Here is a 27575-nt window from a genome sequence, read left to right on the forward strand (position 1 = left end):
GCATCCTATAGTTTGAATAGTATCAATGTACAGATTATTGATGTTTTGATATTTTAGTAGACTGATGATAGGTTCTTTACATGATTCATGTTTACTATTTCTATGCATTTGATGTATTACCTTGTGTTTTCCTTGCTTACTCTAAATCACTATGGATGAAGAGCATCTGCTAAATGCTTAAATTGTAAATTATGATTGAGTCTATGCATCAAACTAATTAGGTTGCTTTCATAAGGTGACATCATGGCATGTCTATCTACGGTAATTAAACTGAGCTTTGCCAGAGTGAAAACTGTCCGGCTTGTGTTTTTGAGATGAGTTATTCTCCAATCTTGCTAACGCGGTCGCATGTTTCTTTAATGCCGTCCTCGTTTGCACCCACATCGTGTCAACCATCTCGTGAATCTGTTCCAACAAAATAGAGAGTGAGGTCTCTATTTTGCTCTGTGTGTTTGAAGGCTGTTTGCTTGTCAGTGTGTTTGGTTTAAATCCTCTTTAGTTTCCTTGAGAGCCTCAAGGAGTTTGTTGAAGGAGCCATCTGTTTCTTTTTGCCCGTCCATCATGCTTTGTTCCTGGCAACAGGAGTCCAGCGTGCGAATGAATCGAGGTCGGGACTGTAATATTTTATTTAATTTTTTTCCTCTTTTATCCTGAAATTGTCATTGTATTTCTTCTTGAAACCCTGGCATTGAAGCCTGTTTTTAGAATTTATATCTTACCTCTATGGCACACAGCCGGTGCGCGATTATTGTTTTCGTACACGATGCCTTGTAAGGGAGTGTTTTAGATGGAGATGACGGAGGTGCGCCGTCTCAAGCGGACTTGAGCCACTAGCTAAAGCAAGCGAGTCGCTGTGTCGAGCGTTGTGAAGGCTGCTTGAGCCGACTTGTAAACCAGGTGGGCCAGTAAGTCTTCGTCTTCGTCCCCCCGGCTTTCGGCACCTCTGCCTGTCACTTTGAGTAAATGATTTATTACTGCTTACAGCTTCTTCTTTCGTGTATCATCGTCCTTGATGATGACATTCCAGCATTTAAAGTTAAATAAAGTTCAACAGAGTTAAACAATGTTCAAAGCAGAGGGATTTATCGATTTGTCTTTGGCAGAGCGCTGTGTGCACTACGTTTGGCGTGTACTACAGATATGAGAGAGAGAGAGACAGACAGACAGAGAGAGGGGTGGAGGGGAAAGCAGGCAAACGGACAGACAAGACAGGACACTGGACACATCTCAGCACGAAGGTACTGTTTAATTAAAAAACTTGCATTTGATTAAAGTTTGTATTTGAAAAGAGAACACTAACTATAATTTAACTATAATTTCCAATATATTTCCAAATATTGTACTTTTACTCCACTACTAACTTTAGTTACTAGTTACTTTGAACACTTTGAAATGGGACATTCTGCATAATGAGTACTTTTAAAAAATCTTTAAAAGAGTATTTTTAAGAGAGTATTTCTACAGTGCAGTATTGGTACTTTTACTTAAGTAAAACATGTGATCACTTTGTACACAAAAATCCATTTGTCAATGCTACAGTACACACTCCCGGAGGGCACTTTTTTCTGTTAAATAATAATTATTGTTGTTGTTAATGTGTGCTCAGGAGGGGCGACGCGTTGTGCGCTTGTAGATCGGCTATTTTCATATAGTCTAGGTATAAAATAGGGCTAAAGAGATTCATGTATGTTCTATCATATACTGTTTTTTTTCCTGCAAAGTAACAGGTAACTACATTTTTTAAATAATTGTAGTGGAGTAAAAGTACAATATTTGGATCCAAGATGTAGTGGAGTAGAGTAGAGAGTAGAGTAAAAGTATTGTTAATTGGAAATACTCAAGTAAAGTACAAATAACTCAACATTCAAAGAAATAATCCAGTAAGGTAAAAGTACCTCAACATTTGACTAAAGTAAACTTGAGTAATTGTAATTAGTTACTTTCCACCGCTGTTTAAAGGCACATTTTATTCAAATACTGTAGGTAGATGATGTCCTGTATCGGCCGTAGGTGATTAGCGAGCGTACATTTACACGAAGTGTTCAAATGAATAACACAATACTGTACACAAGCATGGCTTGGTGTGAAGCTGAGGTGATTAACGGTCATCAATGTACATTTTTAATCTACATTCCAATGAATAGCCAGCAGCCAATAGTAGGCAGCCTGAATGGTAGAATGGCATGACTGCATGGGTCAATCAAATGACAGAATGTTATATGGGTAGTAAGGAAGCAAAACAAGTTGTATTATTATTATTATATTCAGTTGAAGTGTCATACGGTTTAGCTTTTGGTGCCGGAATAATGTCTCGCAAGTATTCAGGATTACTTTTGTTTGTTTTGCATTATATCATGTAAATAACCATCATCAGATAGATGGATTGATAGACATTAAGATACTATATAATTGCAATGTATGTGTTTTGTCTTTCAGCAATATCAAGAGCTGTCAAGCTGTCAAGTCTATCAAGTCTGAACAGTTTGAACTCCTTTTCAACTTGGGAAAAATGAAAAAAAAGGAAAAATCTTTCAACCATCCCAAGACGAACCTTTTAATAGACCTTATCAACCGCTTTACAACCGTTGAAGTTACGAGTTCACAAGACTCATTAGATTTTGAGTCCGCGATCGGGGAATCCAGCCGACCACCCGGTGCTGTAAACACAGCTCTCAGTTCGATTTCTCCTGATGACCAAGGAATATCGAGATGCCAGCAGGCGCCCGGAAAACGACCGCTAACGTCCGGAGTTGATGATTGCCACCCACCTAAACGTCCCCTTCTGACTTTCCACCAGTCTTTCGATTCACTTGATCAAAATAAAGTGACAAAACAATCAAAAACTGAAAGTCAAATTCAGGAAAATGTGAAGAATATCATTCGGAGTTCAAATATTCAAGGAATTTTTGTAAATCCTTTGCTCGAGTCCCCATTACGGCCAATACGTCAACAACACAACCACAATGACGCAGTGCAGAACTACACATGGAGAGGAGTTTCAATCACTGATGGATCTGCAGAAGACCTGGAGCTAATACGTCCTGAAAGTACGTGTCAGACACCTCAGACGAATATATTTGTACTACGCTGCCGACGGGACCTTCACGCTGTATGGGCTGTAGTAGACGCACTTGTTTATTGTACTAAAGAGTACGCAGAATCAGCACACGAATCATGGGCTCGCACCAAACCATGGTTTCCAAACATTCAGAGCTTCACAGTCAGTTCGACAGATTCTTCAATGGTATTCACCATTGCTGTGTCAATGCCTTCTGTAAAATATGTTCCACTGAAAGATTACCTTAATGACAGGGATGATCTGGATCCTGCCAAGAGTAAAATCTTGTGGTCGAGCGTTTTGCAGTGCGCTGAGAAAATATCAGCCTACGGATGTAGGCTTCTGGAAATGTCTAAACATTCTGTGTATGTCGATCCTGACACTGGCCACTGTGTCAACTTTATGCCCTTCACTTCAGCCAGATGGCTGGTGCATCCCAAGGTAGAAAAAACGACGGGATTTGCTGAAATAACAAAACTGGCAATGGCTTGTTTATGCGGACCAAAGGCAGACAACATGACTAAGGACATGGTCGACTCCACTAGGCCGAGAACTGTTGAAAATAAGAACTACTGGAACTACACTGTCATGGCCTGCTGGGATTATCATCTGAACAAAGACCACTATCCCTCAGACTGGGACGGGCGCACTGAAGCCAGAGCCGCAGAAAATCCTCCTGATAGGAGCTCCTTTAAGATTTTGCCACAGGTGACGGTTGCAGAGGGCAGTGTGACGTGCATGTTTTTAGGAGGAGGAGGCACGTACGATAGGCCTTGTCCTCTCCGATTGAAGCATGAAGAGACGCAGCTGTGGGAGAGCCTATCTGACAACATATACAAAGCTGTCATCAGAGAAAACGCATTGCATTGTGACTCACAAGCACACGGCCCGATACACCTCGAAGAAATCTCCCAAGACGGGTATGCCGAAAGGCACATTTTCAAACCACCGCTTCAAAATGTCTCTGCAACTAACATAGGCCCATGTAATTTCCAGGGAAACGCAGCACAGTTAAAAATGCACCTAACTAAAGCTCCAACCTCTTTGACAAAGGTTGTGGTAACGGATTGGGCTCCGACTTTAAGTGTTCCCTTTAGTCTCTTTGGTTACATAGATCCAGTGCAAACCTTATCAGATTCTGTCATCGAAAACCGGATGAAAAACGTTGCCTTGAAAGACCTGGGCCCAAACTTTGGCTATTGGCAACCTAGGCGGCAAGTTGTACCTATGTCACCAGACCCGAGTTGTTACATAGCTCTGCCCGTTTGTGAAACAAACAGAGACTTAACTGATTTAACGACTGATTTAGGCACGCCACCTTACTGCCCAGACGGATACAGCGTGTTGGAAATGGATTTTGGACAGGAAGGACAGGAAGATTTGCCATACAAGACATATGAATGCACATATAAGCTTAGAGACGGCAAGAAATATTACAGACCTCGTCTTGACTTGGGACAGTTGCAAGGGAATAATGTGTTGGATAATGAGATAAATGTCAACTTTGCTTTGAAGCGAAGCGATTCTGGCTTGTGGTCCAAGCGGGCCAGCCTGCATTTGCCACCGAGGTCTGAGCGGTGGCAATCTGCAGCTATCATAAAGTCCTTGTGCTTGTCCATGTTCATACAGCAATGCAAGTACCTCTCACGTACGTTTTGTGCACTGATCGAAAATCCAATAGAAATTAAAAGTTGCCAAACCACACATTTTATCGTTTCGCAAGAACACCTGGGAGACGGCGGCACCATAGGCAACTTGTCCTTCAAAGTGACGTTGAAGGAAGCGCAAAGCCAAACACAGCTTGCTGCCAAACACATCTTCAGTGCAGTGAAGAGTGTGGTGCGAACTCATGTGATCTTCTTCAGAAAGTTTGGATTTTTCTGGCAACGCACCAGCCCGGGAAACGTGTTTTATAACAACAAGATCTACTTGTTAGATCTGATGAACATACTGGCTGAAAACACGGTCAATAAGAACACGCTCAAAGGGGACTCCACACCGGGCCGGACGTCAACATGCATTTCGGACTTCACACATTCGATCGTGTCATTGATAGACAGAGTAACGATGGAAGAACGTCCACCCTACTACGAAGCTCTGGCTGAAGTGCAAGACCGCTCCACTCGATGTCAAATCTTTCCGGACGGAATCCCAGGCAATTCGACTGTAGCTCTTTGGCACGTGCTGAAGTTCTTTGGAGAACTGATTTTCCCCTGTGAATATTTAGGTGAAAAACCTTGGGAAAATAGAGAGTCTATACCCACTTTGACAGCCTATGAAAAGAAGGAACGCAAGCAAATGTATTTGCCATCAACCAAGGACAACTTGAATTTGGCAATAGCGCTACCCATGTATGTCACGATGTCTCGTCGCGTCAAATGGACTAGAGTCATCTTTCCCAAACCCTTGAAATCTGCAGATGAGGCTGGCACAGATGAGGCAGCACCATTTGTACAACCCATTACAATGAACACAATCTTTAAGAGAGAACAGATGGAGTGGATTTATAAGAAAGCCAACCCAGAGTCCACACCCAAAGGGCTCACACCATCACAAAAGAACAAACCAAAAACCAGGTGCCAAGATCCCGGTCAGAAGTCTGATGCTTCCACCTCTGACTGTGGAGCTGAAAAAAGCATACGGTTCAGCCTACAGAGCAGCTCATCGGGCCGACATTATGAGAAGAGGGAGGTTTCTCCTGAAAAGGAGAGGAGCTCCAGTCTGCTTCAGGAGGAACCAGAGCCTCCACACATTGAAGAGGAACAGGAGGAACTAGAGCCTCCACACATTGAAGAGGAACTGGAGGAACTAGAGCCTCCACACATTGAAGAGGAACTGGAGGAACCAGAGCCTCCACGCATTGAAGAGGAACTGGAGGAAAAGAGGAACAGGAGGAACCAGAGCCTCCACACATTAAATAGGAACAGGAGGAGCTACTTCAAAAACCAGAGGAACCTGATATGTCAACGTTGACATTACTAGCAGGTGAAAAAGAAGATGATGCTGAAGGAGAAAACATCTCTCAGAACAATTTTGACATTGAAATTGAACCAGACACTGAAGATACTGAAGACAGTGATGAGTGGGAGGGGACCAGTGGAGGTCAGTGAGCTTAAAACACATAGTTGTACAGGGTGTGACTAATCTAAACCTTTAAGTCATAACATTGAGCTTAGTAGTCTTCTTGGCAACACGTTCAGGCCACTATGAGGCCCTCACACCTACGTTACACCGCCGACTATTATGTCTGAGTCATAGTGTACGGTCAGTCATAGTGTCAGACCAATCTTTGTTAGGTCATGACCTGATTTCTCTGAACTTTTCAAAAACACTTTAGTAACATTTAGTTAGTTACTGTTTTGTTAATAATGATACCTCATTTGGTTCGTGGAAGATGTTCCAGTGCTCACTATCATGTTATTGTTCTTCCCCTAGACATCCTGCACATGGTTGTGTGTCAAGAGGAGGTTTCCCCTGAACAGGAGAGGAGCTCCAGTCTGCTCCAGGAGGAACCAGAGCCTCCACACATTAAAGAGGAACAGGAGGAGACACTTCAAAGACCAGAAGAGCCTGATGGGTCAACGTTGACTTCTCTAGCGGCTGCTATGAAGCCAGCAGTGGTGGTCCTTCACAAGCTCCCCCTGAACATGTTTCACCAGACTCTCCATCCACCAGGGCCCCTGCAGCAAGACAGCAGTGAGGAGGAGAGTGTTCATGATTCTGACCCATGGTGGCAACCTATAGACCACAGCAGTGACGACCCTGATTGGTCAAACTCTGGCTCAGAATCCTGGTCGAAAAAGAAGAGGGGCAAGCAGAAGAAGGGCAGAAAACTCAAGAAAGATGCCCCTGCAAAGATAAGAACATCACAAGCCAACACCAAAGGTAACTAACGGAGGGCTGGGGTGTCAGTCCTCACCATACGCGGCTGATACTATGTGACATCAGCTGTGGTGATGTCGGTCTCTGCGTACTTTCTATGACGTTAGCCATGTGTGACGTTAGTCTCGTACTCACACGGACACTCATACGGACATAGGGACCTACACACAAAGCCAGATGTAGGAGCGTTTAGCACCGCTGAAAAATATATTTATAATTTTGATTACAGGAGTATGTTATCCTGTGTTTCTATCTGAACTTCTCTCTCTTCTCTATCAGTTGTGAAGTGTTCAGCTCCAGAATCCCAGAGTTCAGACAGGACTGGTCAGGAGAGAGACTCTTCGTCTCAGTCAAGTGATGAAGAAGAGGATGAAGGTGAGGAGTGCCCTTGTAATCCTACACTGATACCATACTAGTACTGTACTTCATAGTGTTACGGTGCGTTCATGCGGGAGGCAGAGATAATTTCCACTTTGTTTTAATAGCAAAGTGAACTAAAGCATTAGGCTATAGGTATTTAAATTTGGTATTGGATTGTTGAAGATAATACTCTGTTCTCTTCTTATTTTGGTCTCTCGACTGATATTACTTATAATAATGGAATGACATCATGATTAAGCACATGCGTCCAGCATGCAGTTGTCCTGAAAGCCACGCTATTCCCAGAGCCCCAAATATAGTACACTTGGGGTCGAAGTGACCACCACAACTGCCAAGTACACAGGGTCGCTGGCAGAACATCCACTGTATTTGTGCCTGTAATATCAAGATAAAGGAATGACACTGTCATGTGGGGATGATGTTTAAGCCAAGACTCTTAGAGGAAAAGGTTAGGATAACAATATTTGTTGGTTGTTAGGACAAGTAGGGAGGGCCATTGCCCTATAAATGATAGTCATATTGTACACTTGATTCTTAGTTAACATGAAGTTCGTCTTTGTGTGGCACTGCAATGTAATCCACAACAGGATTACAAGGTTGTTGTTTTTTTCGTTCGCCATGGTTTAGAAGGATTTTGGACGGTGCCATGAAGGTATCAAATTTCATAGTTCTCTCTAATCTAACCAGTGATGTTTGACAGACAATGGAGGCTTTCAAGTTTTTCTTCAACATTTGAAACCTTTCTCTCTCTCTCTCTCTCTCTCTCTCTCTCTCTCTCTCTCTCTCTCTGTTCAGAGGTCTTCCCCTGTTCAGAGTGTCCATACTCCTTCACCTCTCAGGTCTTCCTCCATGATCACCTGAAGAGGAGACACAACATCATACTGTCGAATACTGAGGCATGGATCCCCCTTTATACTTCTACTCCACATCTCAGAGGCAAATGTTGTACTTTGTGTCTTTTCAGAATGAATCCATCCATCCATCCATACATCCATCCATCTTCAACCGCTTATTCGGACTCGGGTCACGGGGGTAACAGTTCCAACTCAGACCTCCAGATTTCCTTATCCCGAGCAACTTCCTCCACTCCCTCAGGGAGTATACTGAGGCGTTCCCAAGCCAGTTTGGAGATATAATCCCTCCATCTGGTCTTTGGTCTGCCACAGGGTCTCCTCCTAGTGCGACGCGTATCGAGGATCTCAGGGGGCATCCGTACCAGATGCCTGAACCAAGCTGACTCCTTTCCAAGTGTAGGAGCAGCGGTTCTACTCCAAGTCTCTTTCGGGTGACTGAACTTCTCACCCTATCTCTAAGGGAGATACCAGCCACCCGTCTGAGGAAACCCATTTCGGCCACTTGCAAATACAAAACATACACAAACCACCTATAGGCCCTATTTTATACTTGCGCAACTTGTAGATCACATTTTTGTACTTTCACTCCATAAAAGATTTTGCATACAAGCCTTTTACTAGTGTCAAGAGTATTGCAACATTATGGTATTGCTGCTTTTACTTAAAAAATCTGATTCTTCCTCTTCCACTGCCATTCCATTTCCTATAACATTGCAACAACTACAGTGTGCTGAATCCTCACGTATGTAAATGTTCAAGCCGTGGAAATCAATTACACCGGGCCAGAATCCATTGTCTTGGCCCTGCGACCACTGCAGTGTGTTGGGTGCTTAGCCTACGCCACAAGACCTTGGTCTGACCGAGCGTGTGTTATCTGTCCAGATGATGAATGGCTCTCCCAACATGCAAAGAAAATGGGCTTTAGGCCTAACTAATGTCCGATAAAAATGTGAGTTGTACATGTTGTTTTCTCTCTCTCTCTCTCTCTCTCTCTCTCTCTCTCTCTCTCTCTCTCTCTCTCTCTCTCTCTCTCTTTCTCTCTCTCTTTCTCTCTCTCTCTGGTGTGAAGTAACTACTGTAAGTACATTTACTCAAATACTGTACTTAAGTAAAAGTTTGAGGTTGTTTTACTTGATTTTGCAGGAGTATTTCCAATTTTCAGTACTTTTACTTCTACTACACTATATGTCAGAGGCACATTTTATTTTTACTTTTTTTATTTTACTATTGATTTTACTACTTATACTATTAATACAAAAAATCATTTTTGCAAGCTTGATGATCTGCTATTTGCACAAATTTGTTTTATGTATTTTAACTTGGGAAATGGGTACTTTCTACTTTTGGTAGTACATTTCGATACCAATACTTTTGCTTTTTGCTAACTGCCATGGAACCCTGTGTTTATGTGTGTTCACTGAAGCTCTATTGACTCTCCACATCAACCTGATCAACAAACATGGGGAGAGTTTACCTTTGCCATTGATTCTGTGTAAAGTCTCCGGCTGCATGGCCAAAAGGTACAACTCTATTATTGGTCTACTCTATGTATGCGGCCACCAGCTCACTGACTTTTAGGTGCTAAATCATCGGTCAATGATGGTTATATGAGCTAACATGTTGAGTAGCCATTTGTGGCCCCTGGACCGCCTTGACCAGTGGTTCTCAACCTGTGGGTCCCCAAATAGTTTTGGGTGGTCCCAGATGATTAACTTAATGTGTGCAACAATGTTTTCTTACTCAACAGTAAACAAACCAACATAAAGTTTAAGTGCATAGAGGGTATCTGCACATTTCTAAAGTAACAATTTAAGGACATTTTAATACCTCTAAAATGACAAATTAAAATTGTCTAATATAAGGGGCAGAAATTGTTAAAATAGCCTCGCAATGCAAGGCGTTGTGAGCATGAAGAACTGTGGTATACAAAATGTAATGCCTCAACTCTTAGTGTTTGTCAGGGTGGGGGGGTCCCCAGTTACAATATGATTATTTTGGGGGTCGCGGCCTGAAAAGGTTGAGAACCATTGGCCTAGAGAGACCATTGTTTCCCAAACAGTGGTTCAGGATCCCTTTCTCTTACACACGCACACACGCACACACACACACACACACATAACAATTCCGTCATTTTTCAAAAGTATTTAAAATAAATCTAAAAATATAAAATAAAAATACATTTGTAAAATGTTTCAAATTGGAAACTTTATTTGTTTTTTGGGAAATATTTTTTAATTAAAAAGATTATAATAATAAAATACTCGTCGTAACCCATATAGAAATGGGTCTACACTACTGTATGACCCAAAAATGGGTCCCGACACACAGTTGAAACCATTTGCTGGACAACAGGGACAGACAGAATAGGAGACTAAAGGCTCATTCATACTCCAGAGAAGATGAAGTGCAATCCCCCCTGCATGCTTTTACTTTCCGACATCACATCACCCAAAAAAGTGAGGAGCTACTCACTTCACCCTAGTATGAATGAGCCTTAAGAGGAGAGGTGGACCACAGCGGAGTATAATAGTAATCAGTGAATTAAGCACAAAACACAAGCAGCCTTTTTGTGGCCCCATACCTCTCTACACCACAATGATAATTCTATCCTGTGAATTATAAGGCAGGGGGAAAGAATGCATAATTCTCTTATCAAGGATGCCCAGCACCCATTCAGCATCCAGCCTGTGCTATAGAAGAGCAATAAAGGATGAAACATTTCAGCAGTGGTGGTAATATGATATAGTTAACTGGGAGATATTTCAATGGGCTCTCTGTGATTTGTGCACCAGCGTTATGTCTCTGTCTCTCTCTCTCCCTCTCCCCCACTCTCTCTCTCCCCTGCATAGGGAAATACATCACTTAATTGAGTGGATTTCCTGCAGGCTTTGAAGGGAGAAAAGTTGTCTGTGTTTCTCTCCCGGGATGAATATTTACAACGCACCCCAGCCCTTGTGTTGTTTGTCATATCAGCCAGAAATAATGTCGTATATACGTGTTATACAATTCTGTCAGCTGTGTGTTTGTTTTTTTGACACCGTTCCATTTCTTTGGATGCTTCAGTGGTGCTACGGTTCAACCATAATACTTTATCCTGCATGGTGAAAAGGGACAGAGAGTATTTCCATAAGTCAGCTCAGCAGCCACCTTTAGCTACAGCCAGAGCCCTGTCTGTCTGTGTGAACTCAAGGCTTTCCTTTCAAATTGAATGCTATATCCTTGTGAAACATATTTTTCATTCTTTAGTTTGTTAAAGGAGTGTGTGCGTGCGTGCGTGCGTGCGTGCGTGCGTGCGTGCGTGCGTGCGTGCGTGTCAGTGTCCTCTTGTTTTATGTCAGTGTCCTCTTGTTTTAAGACCTTAGGTCTTTGGCAGCGTCATAATTAACAGGCAATGAGGGACCAGTATTCCTGGTGATGTCACTCATTGGTCATAATATATCAGTTATTTTTTGGAAGCGGTGATGCCAGTGGTGATAGCGCACCTCATGGCACGCTCTGCTTGCGCACAAGTAGGCCATACATACATGGCCTAATTGTGCCCAAGGCGCAAGTTGGCACCTAGACAGAGTGCACTTCTAGTTATTATTTGTGATGCTTTATGAGCTTGTGTGCTATTTTCACGAAAGTCATGAGTCTTATTGAAGTCGGATGCCTGCCTCACACAACACCTTGAAATCACACAAAATATAACACACTTCATCAAAATGTTATTCTGATGTTTTTGTTCTCACCTAGATTCTTAATTTAGGACCATGATTGATGATTTGAACACCCTCTCCCCAGTCCCATTCATACACATGCATATGCATAAATGGATTTAAGTGATAACATGTTCCTCTTTATTATGGTGAAACAAGGAGAGAGAGCAGTGACGTGACATGCGGTAAAAAAGAAGTCGAATCAGGGACGTGGCTAACAGTGGTGGAAAGTAACATTTACTTAAGTAATGTACTTAGGTAGCCTGGTTCCAACCCATAGACCTAGAGAGTGGATTGTTCTGAAATCAGGCGAGTACTTAGGTGTAATTATGAGTTATTTTGATTTTACTGGAGTATTTCCAATATACCTTACTTACTATACTTCTACTCGACTACATCTCAGAGTCAAATATTGAACTTTTTACTCCATTATAATTATCAAGCAATGTAAGTTACACAGTCACATTTCAGCTTTGATCTTTCTTTCTTTCTTTCTTTCTCTCTCTCTCTCTCTCTCTCTCTCTCTCTCTCTCTCTCTCTCTCTCTCTCTTTCTTTCTTTCTTTCTTTCTTTCTTTCGGCTCCAATACTCTGTAGACATTCTCCTGAATCATATCGGGTGTGGCGTGAAATATTGGCCTTGAATCAATCTCTGATTGAATTGTAAAAAAAAGCGGTATCTCATTGAAATTGACACCCTATAGTCTTCCCTCGGGGGCCGTTTAATTTGCTTTATTCACCTTCAGCTTCATTGCATCTGCTACAGTCTCCTCTTAAGGAGGATGTAGTGTCACCATCCATCAACACACCGTGGGGACGTTGTGTTGACTGATGGGTTTGTGGTGGTGACAGATAGCGTCATAAAGGAGACATAAAAGCTGCTTTCTATGTCATATTGGCCTCGTCACCGAGCGCCGGTCGAATGAGCCCGGCTACATGCCCAGAGAGCAATGGTGTAAACAGGGGCGTCAGGGGGTAAAAGTGGGAACGAGTTACTATGGTGGAGGGGCCTTAATTATTTTATACTTTAGCTATTGAGCTATCTTATTTGTGTCAAGATGTAGGTCATATCTAGGCCAGATGTAGGCCAAGCTTCAGCTTACTTTAGCCCCGGATATATTTTTTACACGTTTTCCCACCAGTTTTGGAACAGGACAAAGCCAAATGTTGGAGATTAGCACCGCTCGAATAAATAGAGGTAGTATAGAGGGTTTAAGTCGTTCGTCTCATCAAAAGTACCTTTTTTGGAGGGGGGGGAGGGGGGGGTGCCTTGTAAGGTTAGTTTTTGTGTTTTTCAAATAACATTTTACGGCTTCGCTGGATTCATTCATTTGATGACTTAGAAAAGGCTATTATGGCTATGCATAAATGAAATCAGAGAGGTCACAGCAACAACAGCAACTAAAATATCTGTTACGTTCATTTTGTAAATATCTCGAGGCAGGTGTAATAACACAATTCAAAGACATTTATTTGAAGTTAGACGTCATTATGGGGCCAGCTTCCGTAAAGTGATTTTTACTGAGTGTGTGTGCCCTGTAGTGTGTACACTAAAGCTGCTCCCGAGTCTTTCCCCCATGAAGACAGCAATCTAAGCAGTGTGAGCAAACCCCCCTAAAATGTGTGAAGAAGAGCTGTTTATTGTTGACACCTGCAGTCGTCGCCGCGAGCCAAGATCTTTGATTGGACATTTTAATGCTGTTTCTGTACCGCCTCCAACAACTTCACAAACTGCAGACAAACACTCCATCACTTGCTTATCAGGGGTGTCTGTTTCGCGGCAGTGAGTGCAGGGTACAGTAACAGGGAACAGAGAGCAAGGCTTGATTTATACGTGATGGCACGCTGGATGTCGCGCCGGTGTCGTGCGATCTTGAGTGAACGAGCTTGGCTATTTTTAAGCTGGGCCACCAGCTTCGGTAATCAGCTCATTTTCTTAGACGACCATTGATTACCTCTTCTGGATAGGCTATTCATGTCACATGGTAGAGCTAAGGGCCAATCGCAGGACAGTACCCTCCTCCAGGCTATGGGGGAAATTAGCAGTGTTGGAAAAAGTACTCAAATGTTTTACTTAAGTAAAAGTATCGTAAGAGTATCAATACTGCACTGTAGATGTACTCAGTTATAAGTAAAAGTCCAGAATTCTAAATGTACTTGAGTAAAAGTATGAAAGTATTGTCATCAAAATGTACTTAAAGTAGCAAAAGTACAGATGAGACACGTTGTGATTGATTGATTGATTGATTGAAGAATTTATTAGAAGTTTGCAATAGAAAAAAGTACAGTTTCATGACAGTACAAATCACTGGTACAAGGTCAACTAAAAGGAGATCCTAGAAAGCCGAGGCTTATTTCCACAGGAACCACACTTTAAGTATCTCATATAACATTGAAAGACAGACGGATAGAACATAGTACTTTATCTAGGATAATATCAGTTTCAAAAGCATAACATCAAATACAAAAGGCAGAATACAAAGAAAAAGGGGGGGGGGAGCATGGGGGCTTAGTCTATTTACAAGTCACGGGTAGCTGCTGTCTGAAGGTGACTTTTCATACCAATTTTGAAGGAGGCTAGGGATTTGCTCTCCTTTAGGGCTTGTGAGCTTGTAGATCGGCTATTTTCAAAAAGCCTAGGTATGAATTAGGACGGCCGAGTGAGACACACAATCTAATTAGCTGCTACAGCTCTCAGCTGCGAGTGCGCACTGCCTGTACAAGTGTGTATGCTTCTACTTGTCGGGTGTCACGCAGCCAATATCAAAGGATGCGGGGGGAGACTGGTGATACCCCCCTACCTTGGAATAGTCCAAAATTTAGCTGAAATCTGATTGGCTCGAGGGGTTCCACCCAATCATATTACAGGTTTTGCAGCTGATCTACAAGCTCATAACGTGTCAAATCAGTGATCCGATATGGGCTTGTAGATCAGCTTTTTCGGCACAGACACACGTTGAGCAGACAGGGACAGAGAGAAAAACAACAAAACATACACAGCGCTACATTTGAGATAGTAACGTTACCCTCAAGGAAGAAAGTGATGTATGATAACTTGGGGATCAGGTGCACCATGTGGGTGAGCAAGCAACAGAACATCTTCTTCCTGGCTTTCTTCTTTCTTATCCAACATCATTATTAAAGCATAGGTAACTTTTCAAGCACAAACTAGTGACACATGATAGCACTTTATGAATGTCATGTGTGGGCTCCCAAATCAATATGAAGAATGGTTTGGTGTGTTGCAACAATGTGTCTAGTTATCTAAAGTATGGAAATTAGTCATATGATTATGTCATGCAAAAATAATCTAAAAGCTAGCAAGTCAAAAAGTCTAGATTTACTTCCATTATAGCAATGATGCTCCCCTCAAATCCCCCAAACCAGGACACCAGAGTTAAAGTGGTTAAGTGTTATGCATCTTGCCTGGTGCTCATTGGGGCTTAAAGGACATGTATAACAATATGTAGGCATCACAATATTATTGTTTCAGAAATTCAGTCCTAGTTCTCAAAATGTTCACAGGATCATAGATGTTGTTAAAAACTCTGAATTGCTGTTGAAACAAGAATTTCCTGTAATGCCAATCTCATATAGCCTATAGATCTAGCCTGTTTGTACAGTAGATGTATTATCAGACATAACGCTTAATTGTTTTCAATACTTTAGCTAACTAGACAAAGTTCTGATTGCATGCACTCATTTTTTGTATGTAATCATGTTCATTCTTCACCCATTCATAATAGCCCTACTGCTTCTTTTTTCCTTTCTATTTCCTATTCCATTTCTATGTACACATGCTTGACTCTTATTGCACATTCTTTCAAATCCAAACGATTCAAATTCAGAAACGATTATTTTCCGATTTAAAAACGATTCTCGATTCAAAACGATTCTCTATTCAATTCATAGGATATCAGGATCTACTCCAGTCTGCTGGCCTAAAAGCAGAGTACATTTACGTGGCTTTTATTGTAAAGGTTTTATCAACTTATTGCAATAATGTAAACACACAAAGGTAAATCCAAGACAACATGTCTGATTTATTCATGCTTGCACACATTCTTTTAACTTGTACAAACAAAACATAATATCTAATGAAAAATTTAAGAAGAAAAAAATCATAAATAAAATATATTATTTATTTTTTTTAAATCGATTTTAATTCGAATTCAAATCGATTTTTTTCCTGCACCCCTACTTTTTAACCCAGTGACCAGCTTATATATTGACTGTGTCAATTCTTGTTTATTTATCCTTTGATATTTGGGGGCTTCAGTGTCAGTGCTCTTTGTCCCGAGCGAGCCAAAGAGTACACCTTCCGTCACTGATCACATGACCCCAACAATCACTTCCACTTCTAGGAAACACAGAAGTGTAGAGAGACCTTTTTCTTATTTCCACACTTGGTTCAATGTTGAAAATGAGTGGTATTCCCCTTTAAATGTGTGAAAACACACATTTAACATGAATCCAATATGTATATCGTCGTTGTCGGGTGAAAACCTTGTATGTCCAAAACCGTTTGTTTTGCATTTATCATTTTAAAAATGATCTACAAGCACACAACGCCTGTGCTTGTAGATCTGCTGTTTTCACTACTTTTGTGCGACGGCCTTGTATGATCAAGCAGGGGTTTACTTTGCGAAAGAACGTACAAATTTGAAACTTGGAGGTACGAGGTTTCTGCCTGACAGTGACGATATGCTTCATCTCTCTCTCTCTCTCTCTCTCTCTCTCTCTCTCTCTCTCTCTCTCTCTCTCTCTCTCTCTCTCTCTCTCTCTCTCTTTCAGCTAAGGTATCCTTGGCCTGAAAAACCTTTAAGACCCCTAATAGTTTAAGTGGTTAAATTAGTAGTAGGGGCCACACCAGGTAGCCTGCAGTTCTATGACAGTTGCACTCTCTTATCATGTGTGTGGGCTGGCTGTGAGTGGGAGAACCCAGCGGTGCATGGTGATCCATGTAAATATTAGCAGAGTTATTATGAATCCACCGGAGTTTCCCAGGCAATCAGTGAGATGTGTTGCTAGGAGACGTTCCCACGGTTCAGGGGGTGGACGCCTGGCACAGAGAGCAGAGATTCCATGCAACCTATCATCAGGGGTGTGTCACCAAATTCTGGGCCCTGGGTACAAGGATTCACTCACATTTTGTGCTTTAACTATAGCAAAAATAGCAGATATACAAGCTCACAGCGCGCTGCGAGCTTGTAGATCTGCTATTTTTGAAAAATGGTGAAAATTTGTGGCGAGTCTGAATATTTCAAATCCTTCTCTGTTTTTTTGAAAAACCTAGATGTTTCTATGTCAGTGGTGCTCAAATATTTTCATGTGAAGGACCCCCAAAATAATATGTATTTGGCCACGGACCCCAAAATATTTAGTTCCAGAGACCCCCCAGAAGCGTTACAAATGTTCACTTAAAAAGTACATATATTCAAAGATTTGCACACATTTTCAAGACTTTTCAAAAATAGCACATACAAGCTAACAGCACGGCACTCTGTGCCGTGCTGTGAGCTTGTATATCTGCTATTTTTCACTAGCTAAAGTATAAAATGATTAAAGCCCCTCCACTTTGGGCCCTAGTAACTCAGTCCCACTTTCCCCCCCTTGTGACGCCCCTGCCTATCATGGTATTACTGCCAGTGGGCACCCAAATAATTGACAATGTAACATTAATGTAAAAAAATATATTTATTTATTACAAAACCGTGGGATAAGGAATTCAAGAAATAAATGAATAAACATTCACACAGTGTGATTCCCGTATTTCTTACTTTCCTGACAGCCCACACATCTGATGGGTGGGCCGTCAGGAAAGTAAGAAATACGGGAATCACACTTGGATGCACAGGAACCTCCACAGTTCTCACCTGAAAGGGAAAGGCTTTATACTGCAGCCTGTCCTCTGTCTGGTGATTAGGAGCCTGTGCGTGCGTGCGTGCGTGCGTGCGTGCGTGCGCATGTGACCGTGTGTACGTGTGTGTGTGCGTGCCTGTGCGCGCCTAAGAGTGTTTATTGTTGTTGACACCTGCACTCGTAACCGCGAGCCAAGGCTGTGATTGAACACTTGTTTTCTGTCCTGCCTCCAAACTTTACACACTCCAGTCCAGACAGACACTCTATCAGCTCCTTATCAAGAGGGCCTGTCAGCATGGCTGCAGAGCACCGCCACACTGCAAGAGAGAGGCTCCAAACGCTCCAACTGTAAAGGGTTGAGCAGTGGTGGAAAAAGTACCGTAATTGCCGCGGCTTTTTTCCCATGTTTTGAACCCCGCCGCTTATGCAACGTGTGGCTTATATAGAGATTTTTACAGCTAACGGCCAGTTAGTTAGTTTTACAATGGACAAGGATTTATATATACCGGTAGATTTTTACAGCTAACGGCCACCAGGGGCGCTCTAGCGGGAAGCAGGAAGGACACCTGCGGCTTATAGTCAGGTGCGGATTATGTAAACATTTGTTTTTTGTTCTAAATTTAGCTGGTGTGGCTTATATTCAGGTGCGGCTTATAGTCCAGCAATTACGGTACTCAAGTGTTTTACTTAAGTAAAAGTATCAATACTGCAATGTAGAAAAGAAGCCCAAAGTTGCTTAAAATAAGCAGACATGGCAACACTGCTCAAAAGGTTCAAGAGGTTTTGATTTGTCACATACTCAATAAAGGAGCAGTGATATATAGTGATAGTGAACAAGGTAATTATAAGGTGATAATACTTGATGCAATAAAATAAGAAAACATAAGAAGAATAAAGATAAATAACATTAAAAAAAGGAGTTCCTCTACATCTGTGTGACTCCTCTATTTGCCAAGGCGACCGCCCGCCTGCCCGCCCGCCCCCCTGAACCGTGGGAATGTTTCCTAGCAACAACACATCTCGCTGATTGCACTGGGAAACACTGGTGGATTCATAATAACCTGTGCTAATATAGATCAACCACCACTGGGCTCTCCCACTCAACAGCCCACACACATTATGAGAGAACACAACTGCTGCAGGCTACACCAGGCTACACCCCGCTACGCCAGAGGACCCCGCTACGCCAGAGGAACTCCAACCTTTTTATTTCAAGGACCCCCAGCAGGGGTGGACTGGGCATCCAGGCATATGCCCGGTATGCCAGATGGACTTTTTTGGGGTTTTTTTGGCCACCATTTTAGGATAGTTAAAGTAATTTTTGAGCTGGGCGGCCAATAAGTGGAGAGGGCCAATCCTTGGTTTGCGCCGGTTGTGGTGGGCCGGTCTGAGCCAAGATGCCAGGGCCGAATTGATGTCCCAGTCAGGTCCTGACCCTCAGGTTGGATATCCATTGACTAGGCTACAGACCCCTATTGGTCACTAGTGGAACCCCAATCTAAACTATAAAGTCTTAACTTTGAGAGCAATGGAAATGGGAACATTTGGTTCCATTATTGTATGAGCTCTCAGGAGTTACAGACCCGTAACTCCTCAAAGACAGAGAGTTTGAGAACCACACTGCCCTGCATGTGGTTCAATGATTTTAAACACTGTCAACCCGGCATCACTATTTTGGGCATGTGATTTATGGGAACAAAAGGGTTCCGCAGTCAGTCTCCTATTCGATGGCAAAAGCTGCTGTTCGTCAAATCAACTGTGAGAGTTGCCGGGACATTACCTGCCAGAGACGACAATATCTTTTGTATACTGGTATACGCAGCTTTAAAACTTGACTTGACCCTCAATCTTCGTCGGTGGCCTATTTTTGTCCAAACTCTCCTGAACTTGAATGCAGCATCTTATGTTGAAAGAATAGCCCTCTGTGTAGAAATCCTTGCCACATCTCCAGTATTGACTTGATTATGCTTAGTTCAGTGTGGTATCAAACACCGAAAATAGCCGACCTCCAAGCTCACAACGCGTCGCAGCTTGGAGGTCTGCTGTTTTCAGTATTTTCACCAAAATGCCCTTTTAAAAATGTCAGCCCCTCCCTAACATTCTCTGCATGTCCCTGCAGCCTCATATGGTTCACATCATTTTCAAATGCTCTAACATTTTGTACAGCGGAAGCGCTGATATTGATCAGAAAATAAAGCGGATGTACAGTACCCACACAGACACTCTTCCGTTTCATCTTTGCAGTCATGTAAATAACTCCTGATATTATTCCAAGCTCATATATCTATATTTCTGGAGGGATATAAAATGACTGTTATAATTGAATTCTAATGGACCTGTAAGGGTGGCAGGGATAAGTTAATGATGAGGACTTCACAGTGCGCACACACACACACACACAAAAACTACCTGAATAGACGTGAAGCTGAAAATCCATTGTATATTCTGTCAAGCCGGACAACAACTATTTACATTCTCTGAAAGAGTCTGTAATCTTCTTGAATTAAGAACAGACGTAATGATTGTTCAAAATAAGTTAATAAATACATTTAAAGAAATCTAAGAAATTCCACGATAGGAAGAAATAGCCGATCTAGAGCTTGTAGATTTGCTATTTTTACTAGTTCAGGGAGACATAACATTTGTCTTTTGGGTCGTGAGCTAAAACCCCTGACCCCCTTTTGAAGATCCCTGGACTAAACAGACTGACGATGCACAGAGAGCTGGTAGGAAAGGAGAAGTAACGCGCTGTGATACACTTCCTCTTTGCTTGGCCACAAGTGATGAGCAAAGAGCATGTTTTGGTCAATTTTGGGATAAAAGGTCAACTGGTGTGCACACACCAGATGTGTTATTTCAGGGGGGTAACCACTTTATCTCCCACATCGGCTAATTAAGAATTGCTCGCAAGCTCACAATGCGTCGCATCGTGATGTGTTATTGTGAGCTTAGCCTTGCATAGCCAGACAATATTAAAGTGCATTTTTTCTTTGCAATGGCAGATTCGTCTGGCTACACGAGGATATTGCGAGCAGTAGATCTGCTATTATCACCAAAACAAAATCGCTGGCACCGTTGGCTTGGTCGCAGCGAAATGTGCATGCACACTAGCCTGGGTGCCAGCCTGTTCGCTCCGTTCGAGCGAACAGGCTGGCACCCAGGCCACATGCACACTCCCTGGATGCCAGATCATAACCTCTGCCCCCAAATCTTCACATGGGCCTGTTATAGATAGAGCCACAGTTTTGCAAAACACATTTTTTGACAGTACTCCTACAGATTTTGTTCAAACATCACATAAATCGGTACACATTATCTCTATAGTCAAGAAGAATCTGTTCGATTTTTCATATTCGATCCCGATTAGCTGAGATTGACGCAGTGTCCGATTGCGATGATACTTTGCAGTAGGATTACCATGTGTTCCGTGACCATACAATCTTTGTCAAGTAGTACATGAATGACACCAATCACATAGTCATGAATGGAATATGTTTGTATATAAATTTAACCCAGTACCCAGAAGTGTGCAGTGCGCGTTAAGTCATGTATCACCACTGGTGTCGCAACACAACGTGTCGCAATACAACGTGTCACGTTGCGACACTTGTTGTGAGCTTGTACGTAGATCTTCTATTTTTGGCAAATGTTTTCCTTGTGGCATGTATTTTAGGGGGGAATAGTTGTGTACCATAATATGACATAAATCTAGGCGCTGTAAAGTAATAATGTAATTCAGGCATCAGGCATGGCGTGGATGAAAACATTAAAGGGATGCCCTGAGAGTTCCCAAAAATGTGTGGGAATCACTGCTCCAGAGGAGTGAGAGGACACTCTACTCCTGTACAGTATGTACGTTTGGAGACATGAAAAGTTTCAGCTACACCGCCTCATGAAAATGCTCTCACTTAAGCACTGGTATAGCCTATGTCTCAGCCACAATCTTATCTGAATAACTGTTCAAGCTTTAAAGGAGTAGTTCACCCCCAAAATGACTTTTTTTTCTATTGATTAGTCACGCCATGGAGAGTAGAGTTCAATAACATTTTTGGGTTTTTGTCACATTCCTAAGACAAAAAATGTATTTGAGTAAATTTACACCCATTGATTCCGGATGGGGAGGGACCCGTTTCGAAACGGGTCCTCATCCGGAACGAATGGGGATAAATTTATTATTATCACATTTTTGTCTTAGGAATGCGACAAAAAACTAAAAATATTATTGAACTCTTGTCTCCATGGCGTGACTAATCAATGGGAAAAAAAGGCATTTTGGGGGTGAACTACTCCTTTAAGCACTTGTTTAAATGAGTGAATGAGCACCTAACTTGGCCTATATTGCAAATAGGCTATATGCTGGCAGGCATAACATGCTTATTTGCTATGGTGTGCGACTGTGCGTGTTGCGTGTTGTAGCCTATGACGTGATCGCTAATTGTTACAACACACAGGAAAGACAGGAAATGGAAACAAGGAATAAGCAACTGATGTTTCAGTATTTAAGTAACAAACAAAAAACGTTAGAAAAAAGTGGAAGAGAGCAGTGGCGTCAGTTCAGCAAAAGCTAGGGTATGGCAAAGATGGGAGTCCTCATGGAAAATAGGCATTACATTTTGGATAACACGGTTCTATTGTGAAAATAGCCGATCTACATGCTCACAACGCCTCGCAGCGCGAGGCGTTGTGAGCATGTAGATCGGCTATTTTCACAATGTCTGAAAAAAAAAGACTTGTCAGTTTTTTACACAGGTTTCTACGGTTTCTTGGGCTGGATATGGCAGCCTGGAACGGTTGTTCAAGTGCAGCTTTAGCATTAGTAAACGTGCTACAATTAACAATAATGCATTGCACCTGTGCAGTGCAGCTGACCTGCGGAACCTGGGAGTATACCATTTTGTCAAGCTGGGGAGAATACAAGTGTGGAGAATAGAATTATAATACCTTTGTAGTTATTTTACTGTAATTTAACAACATAATAACCAGCGCAGATAGACAAAGAGACATTCATGGATTTATATTTAAAAGTAGCTTTTATTTTCACCCCTGGACCCAGGGTATGGCAGCTGCATACCCCTGCCATACCCAATTGACGCCCCTGGAAGAGAGGCACAGAGACATAAGGCAGGCATCAGCGTGTTGAGAAGAGTTGGACAGAGTACCATGTGAAGAAGGGTTAGAGTCATAGAGGTAGACATGGATGTAGATGGACATTATGAAAGCCTTGACCTTCAACAGATGGACGATGCGACCTACGCAAACATTGAGCCCAGGACGGAGGAGGAGCCACAGAGGATGCAGTCTAGTAAGAGACGAAATTACGGATCACAGCATAAATAATTAAATATATTTTACATTTTCAAACAAGTGGTTAAGAAATGTGTGGGAATATAATATAATATGATACTATAGTAAGACGCCCGGCCTTAGGGCGACAAGCTTTAGGGCGAGGTCGCGCCGTGTCTTAGCCGTCTGGCCAGTGATGTATATCGGACCAGTTACCCATATATGGAGAGTGGAGACCCCTGTACTGTATATCGAGATATCCTGTGAGACCCCAAACATGCTTACTCAGTTATTCGTTATGTGAAAATCCTATGACGTCTATCACATCTGAGTGATCTGACATCATACATAGGCCCTACAACATACAATCTCTTTTATGCCCATTCATGGAGATCCCTGTCTGAACCAGCCACACAGATATGCGCTGTCTTCCTCCATATATGGGCATTCACATATGAAGTCTTGTTGGGCTTAATATTGATGACATCAGGGATCTCCATATATGGGCATAAAAGGGATTCTGTTAGAGCGGTTCCCATGACATCACAGTGATGTCAAAGCGTGATGTCAGAGCGGCAAACCCATAGACCACGCCTGACACTGTGGTTCCCCTGACACATCACTGTGACATCGCAGGTAACATCACATGTCACAGTGATGTGCCAGGGAAACCAAAGTGTTAGGTCTTACCCGTCCGGACGGACGAATACGGACAAGCTGTGACGGTTCTGATAGTAAACTGCGACATGATATAAGATAAGATAAGATAATAGTAATGAATGAGTGACTTAATTTGAACACATTGCGTTTGAACTGACTGAATTACTCTGAGGCCACCTTTCCAGCGGGGTTTCTCACCCTGTGTGCGGGTGCGTGTGCGTGTGCGTGTGTGCGTGTGCGTGCGTATGTGTGTGTGTGTGTGTGTGTGTGTGTGTGTGTGTGTGTGTGTGCGTGCGCGCACACTTATCCTCCAGACATAAGACGGTACAAGCGGGTTGCAGTCGGTGTTGGATTGCTTTGTGCTGTTCTAGCTCTCCTCAACGTTGTTGTCCCACTCTATCTCCGTAAGTCAAGTTTCTGCATTTTATTACAGTGTTTTATATAAATATAGAATTTTCTGTATAGTAATTAACAAGGTATAGCAGCAAGATAAGCTGTTGCAGTAGTTGGACATTATATATAATTTAAATAAATAGTGGAGCTCTCGTTCTACAGATCAGTCTAACATGATGGAGAGACAACAGCTACTGAGTCGTTTGGAGCAGTTACAGATCATACATGCCAACCTGACTGAACAAGCTGACATGATGACGAGGAGGAGGAGGAGGAGGCTCTGTGGTGAGATCATTGTGATTGATTGATTGTTTGTTGTTTTCCTTCGTTGTTATATCATGTTCACTGTGTCACTAAGGTAATCAAATCAAAGGATAGTGGCTTAAAGGGATATTTCACTTTAAAAAAAACTCAATCAATTCAATATTGATATTCATTTTATCAGACATACCCCCTTCCCCCCTTCCTATACAAACCCATTGTGACTTCAAAACCATTTTAACCATGATAGATTAATCGGACACCCGTCCTTGGTTCTGGTGACTCGTACCTAATATGTGAGGAGGCTGTGTTTTTTCATTTATTTGTAATAGTTCTGTAGGGAAAATAATAATAATAATAATTTGAAATAATAATAATAATATATGAAAAAAGTAATTGATAAAACACAGCCTACACACTTATTAGGACGGCAGTATGAGTCACCAGAACCAAAGACGGGTGTTTTAGATGAATTTATTGTGGTTAAAATGGAGTTTGAAGTTGTATAGGAAGGAGATGTACGTGTCTGATAAAATCAATCAAATATTAATATATCTAAAGTTTTTTTTTTTTAAGTGAAATATCCCTCTAACATTGTTGTTATGTCGTTAGAATCGCATGCTGGGTTTACATTTGGTGATGGCCTGTGCTATTACATCTCTTCTGAGAAGAGGAACTGGACAGAGAGCAGACAGTGGTGCAAAGACAAGCAATCAGACCTGATAGTCATAAAGAACAAAGAAAAACAGGTACTGTGTGTGTGTGTGTGTGTGCGTGTGTGCGTGTATGCGTGCGTGCGTGCGTGCGTGCGTGCGTGCGTGCGTGCGTGCGTGCGTGCGTGCGTGCGCGTTTTTCTCACCCAACAATAGAAAAAATACATAAAGTATAGTGTATTACAATTAAAGTATGTGCATATTTCTAAAGTTACAATTTAATGACTTTTAAGATTGGCCAAATTGTCAAATATTACATAAGAAAGAGTGAAAATATCCAATCTACAAGCTCCCAAGAGGCGTTGTGAGCTTCTAGTTTTCAAAAACTGTTGAACCGATTCAAACTAAATGAATGCCTCAACTCAATTCCAAGTGCTTGTCAGGGTGGGGAGTTCAAATAGGATTATTTGGGGGGGTCGCAGCCTGAAAGGTTTGGCAACTCTTGCTGAACCTACAGTATTCCACTTTGTAGAGACACACATCTATTATACAGTTTGTACATCAGTAACCAGCAGCTTTTCTGTCCAGGACTTTGTTGAACGTTTAAACCAGCGAGTGTGGCTGGGTTTGACCGACATAGACAGGGAAGGATCATTCCATTGGGTGGATGGATCCCGACTGACCACACCAAAGTAAGACTGGCCATCTTAAATGTATATTAATTATTCTAAATGGTATTAAAAGTACAAACCTACTACACTATCTAGAATATCATTTGGGGTCATGATAGAGAGATGAAACATCCTTGTACAGGTATTGTAATGTAATTAATTCATGTTTGTACTTCTCCAGGTACTGGGGCTCCAATCAGCCTGATAACTTTGCTAATGAGGAAGACTGTGTCGAGTTTTATGATGGAGAGTCTTGGAGAGGGGCCACTCAATCCAGAGGATGGAATGACTTACCGTGTTCTTTTCCTAACAACTGGATCTGTGAAAAGTTTGTGTGCTGAAATCTCATCTGGTCTCTGTCCCGTGTAAAGCCTCGATCAGAGTCGGTACCGCGGTGAAGAGCTATCCACCGCGGTGTAGTCTTTTTGAGTCATGAAACTACAACGTTACGTCATACCTCGCGGTGGAAACTCCACCGCGAGTCCCGACACATCTCTCTGTTTTTACTTTCAGACAGATAGGCTCTTCACCCCGTTCACTGATTGGTCGACCTGGACCAGTCAGTCACGGTGAATAGGACTTCACCGTGACTGACTATGATGGCCTTCACTTATTTTCTGACTTGAGGTGGAAAGCTTTCCACCTAAAATTTGCTGTGGATAGCTCTTCACCGCAGACTCTGATCGAGGCTTAAACCTCATGAGATGAGATGTCCAAACACTGAAAAGTAAAGGTGTTTGGACATGTTATGTCCAAACACTGTTACTTTTCAGGATTCAAATTCAATAACAGCAAAAGTAGCCGATCTGCAAGATCGAAACCGGCATTGCTTTGCACCGCGTTGTGAGCTTATAGATCTGCTTTTTTCACTAGTTTGGGACTAGTTTGGGAACCACTGGCCTACATGGCATGATGGCAAGAAAGAAACCCTTGCTTTCCCCAAAGAAATAATGGGGAAAAACTCTAGCCTGGAAACCAGCCAAATCTGGCAGAGCGAGATCCAAGTGGCAAATGGCCCAAGGTATGACAAATGAACACCCAAATTAACGAGTAAAGACAACCTTCCTGGAAATCTGGTGGGAGTTAAATGTACAATGTATGTTTGTCTTTTAATGTAATGGTGTGAAAGTCATGAATTCCCATACATAAATAAAACCCTTAAGAACATAGGCCTACTACTTATTCTTTTTAAAAGGTGGTGCCATAGTTTTGTACTTCTTCTGTTTTCTATGTGTCTATGGAGTTAATAACCCCAGGTGTGGTTATAATCTGCAAATTTGCCTTTCCCTGTGTATTTTTGTTTTCTTCCTGAAAGCTGAAAGCCTCTGAGTCAAAAGGCCTGATTGAAATACAGATTAAATGACATAAAAAAATCATCCCCTCCTCCTTTATCATACGCCCAACAATGTGGGTGTGGCTAACTTCAGCTGGGTCACCACCCACCTGACAACCAGGCAACTGGTGGGTGTGGCCACATAGAAACATAATTTTTTTTCTTTTTTCTATTGATTACTCACGCCATGGAGACTTGAGTTCAATAATATTTTTTGTTTTTGTCACAATCCTAAAACAAAACTTTGATTATTGTAAGTTTACCCCCATTGATTCCGGATGGGGACCCTAACGCATTTGGGTCCCACAATCCAGAATCAATGGGGGTACATTTATTGTAATCAAATTATTGTCTTAGAAATGTGACAAAAAAACAAAAAAAGTTATTGAATTCAAGTCTCCATGTGAATAATCAATAGGAAAAAAGTGATTTTGGGGGTGAACTACTCCTATAAGAAAGAGGCAATAAAAAGGAAGAAAGAAAGTATCTTTATCAGCAAAGGACTAAATGCTGAACAAAGTGATGCTGAGAAGATTAATTAGCACAAAGAACTTTCTGTGAAGTTGTGTGAGGAGACAGAATATTCTC

General features: G+C 42.0%; 1 protein-coding gene across 1 annotated transcript; it reads left to right on the forward strand.

Moving 5' to 3' along the window:
* The first annotated feature begins 1166 nt into the window (after positions 1–1166).
* On the forward strand, positions 1167–26824 carry LOC308303803 (uncharacterized protein). Its single transcript, XM_080748304.1, has 11 exons — positions 1167–1238; positions 2437–6160; positions 6494–6943; positions 7220–7315; positions 8117–9695; positions 22969–23035; positions 23991–24080; positions 24232–24354; positions 24943–25079; positions 25572–25675; positions 25836–26824. The coding sequence occupies exons 2-5, from the start codon at positions 6019–6021 to the stop codon at positions 8455–8457; spliced, it is 1029 nt and encodes a 342-aa protein (XP_080604430.1). The 5' UTR covers positions 1167–1238; positions 2437–6018; the 3' UTR covers positions 8458–9695; positions 22969–23035; positions 23991–24080; positions 24232–24354; positions 24943–25079; positions 25572–25675; positions 25836–26824.
* The last annotated feature ends 751 nt before the right edge of the window (positions 26825–27575 follow it).

The sequence above is a fragment of the Nannobrachium achirus genome, assembly GCF_963921795.1.
Source record: "Nannobrachium achirus genome assembly, chromosome: 18".
Classification (NCBI taxonomy): domain Eukaryota; kingdom Metazoa; phylum Chordata; class Actinopteri; order Myctophiformes; family Myctophidae; genus Nannobrachium; species Nannobrachium achirus.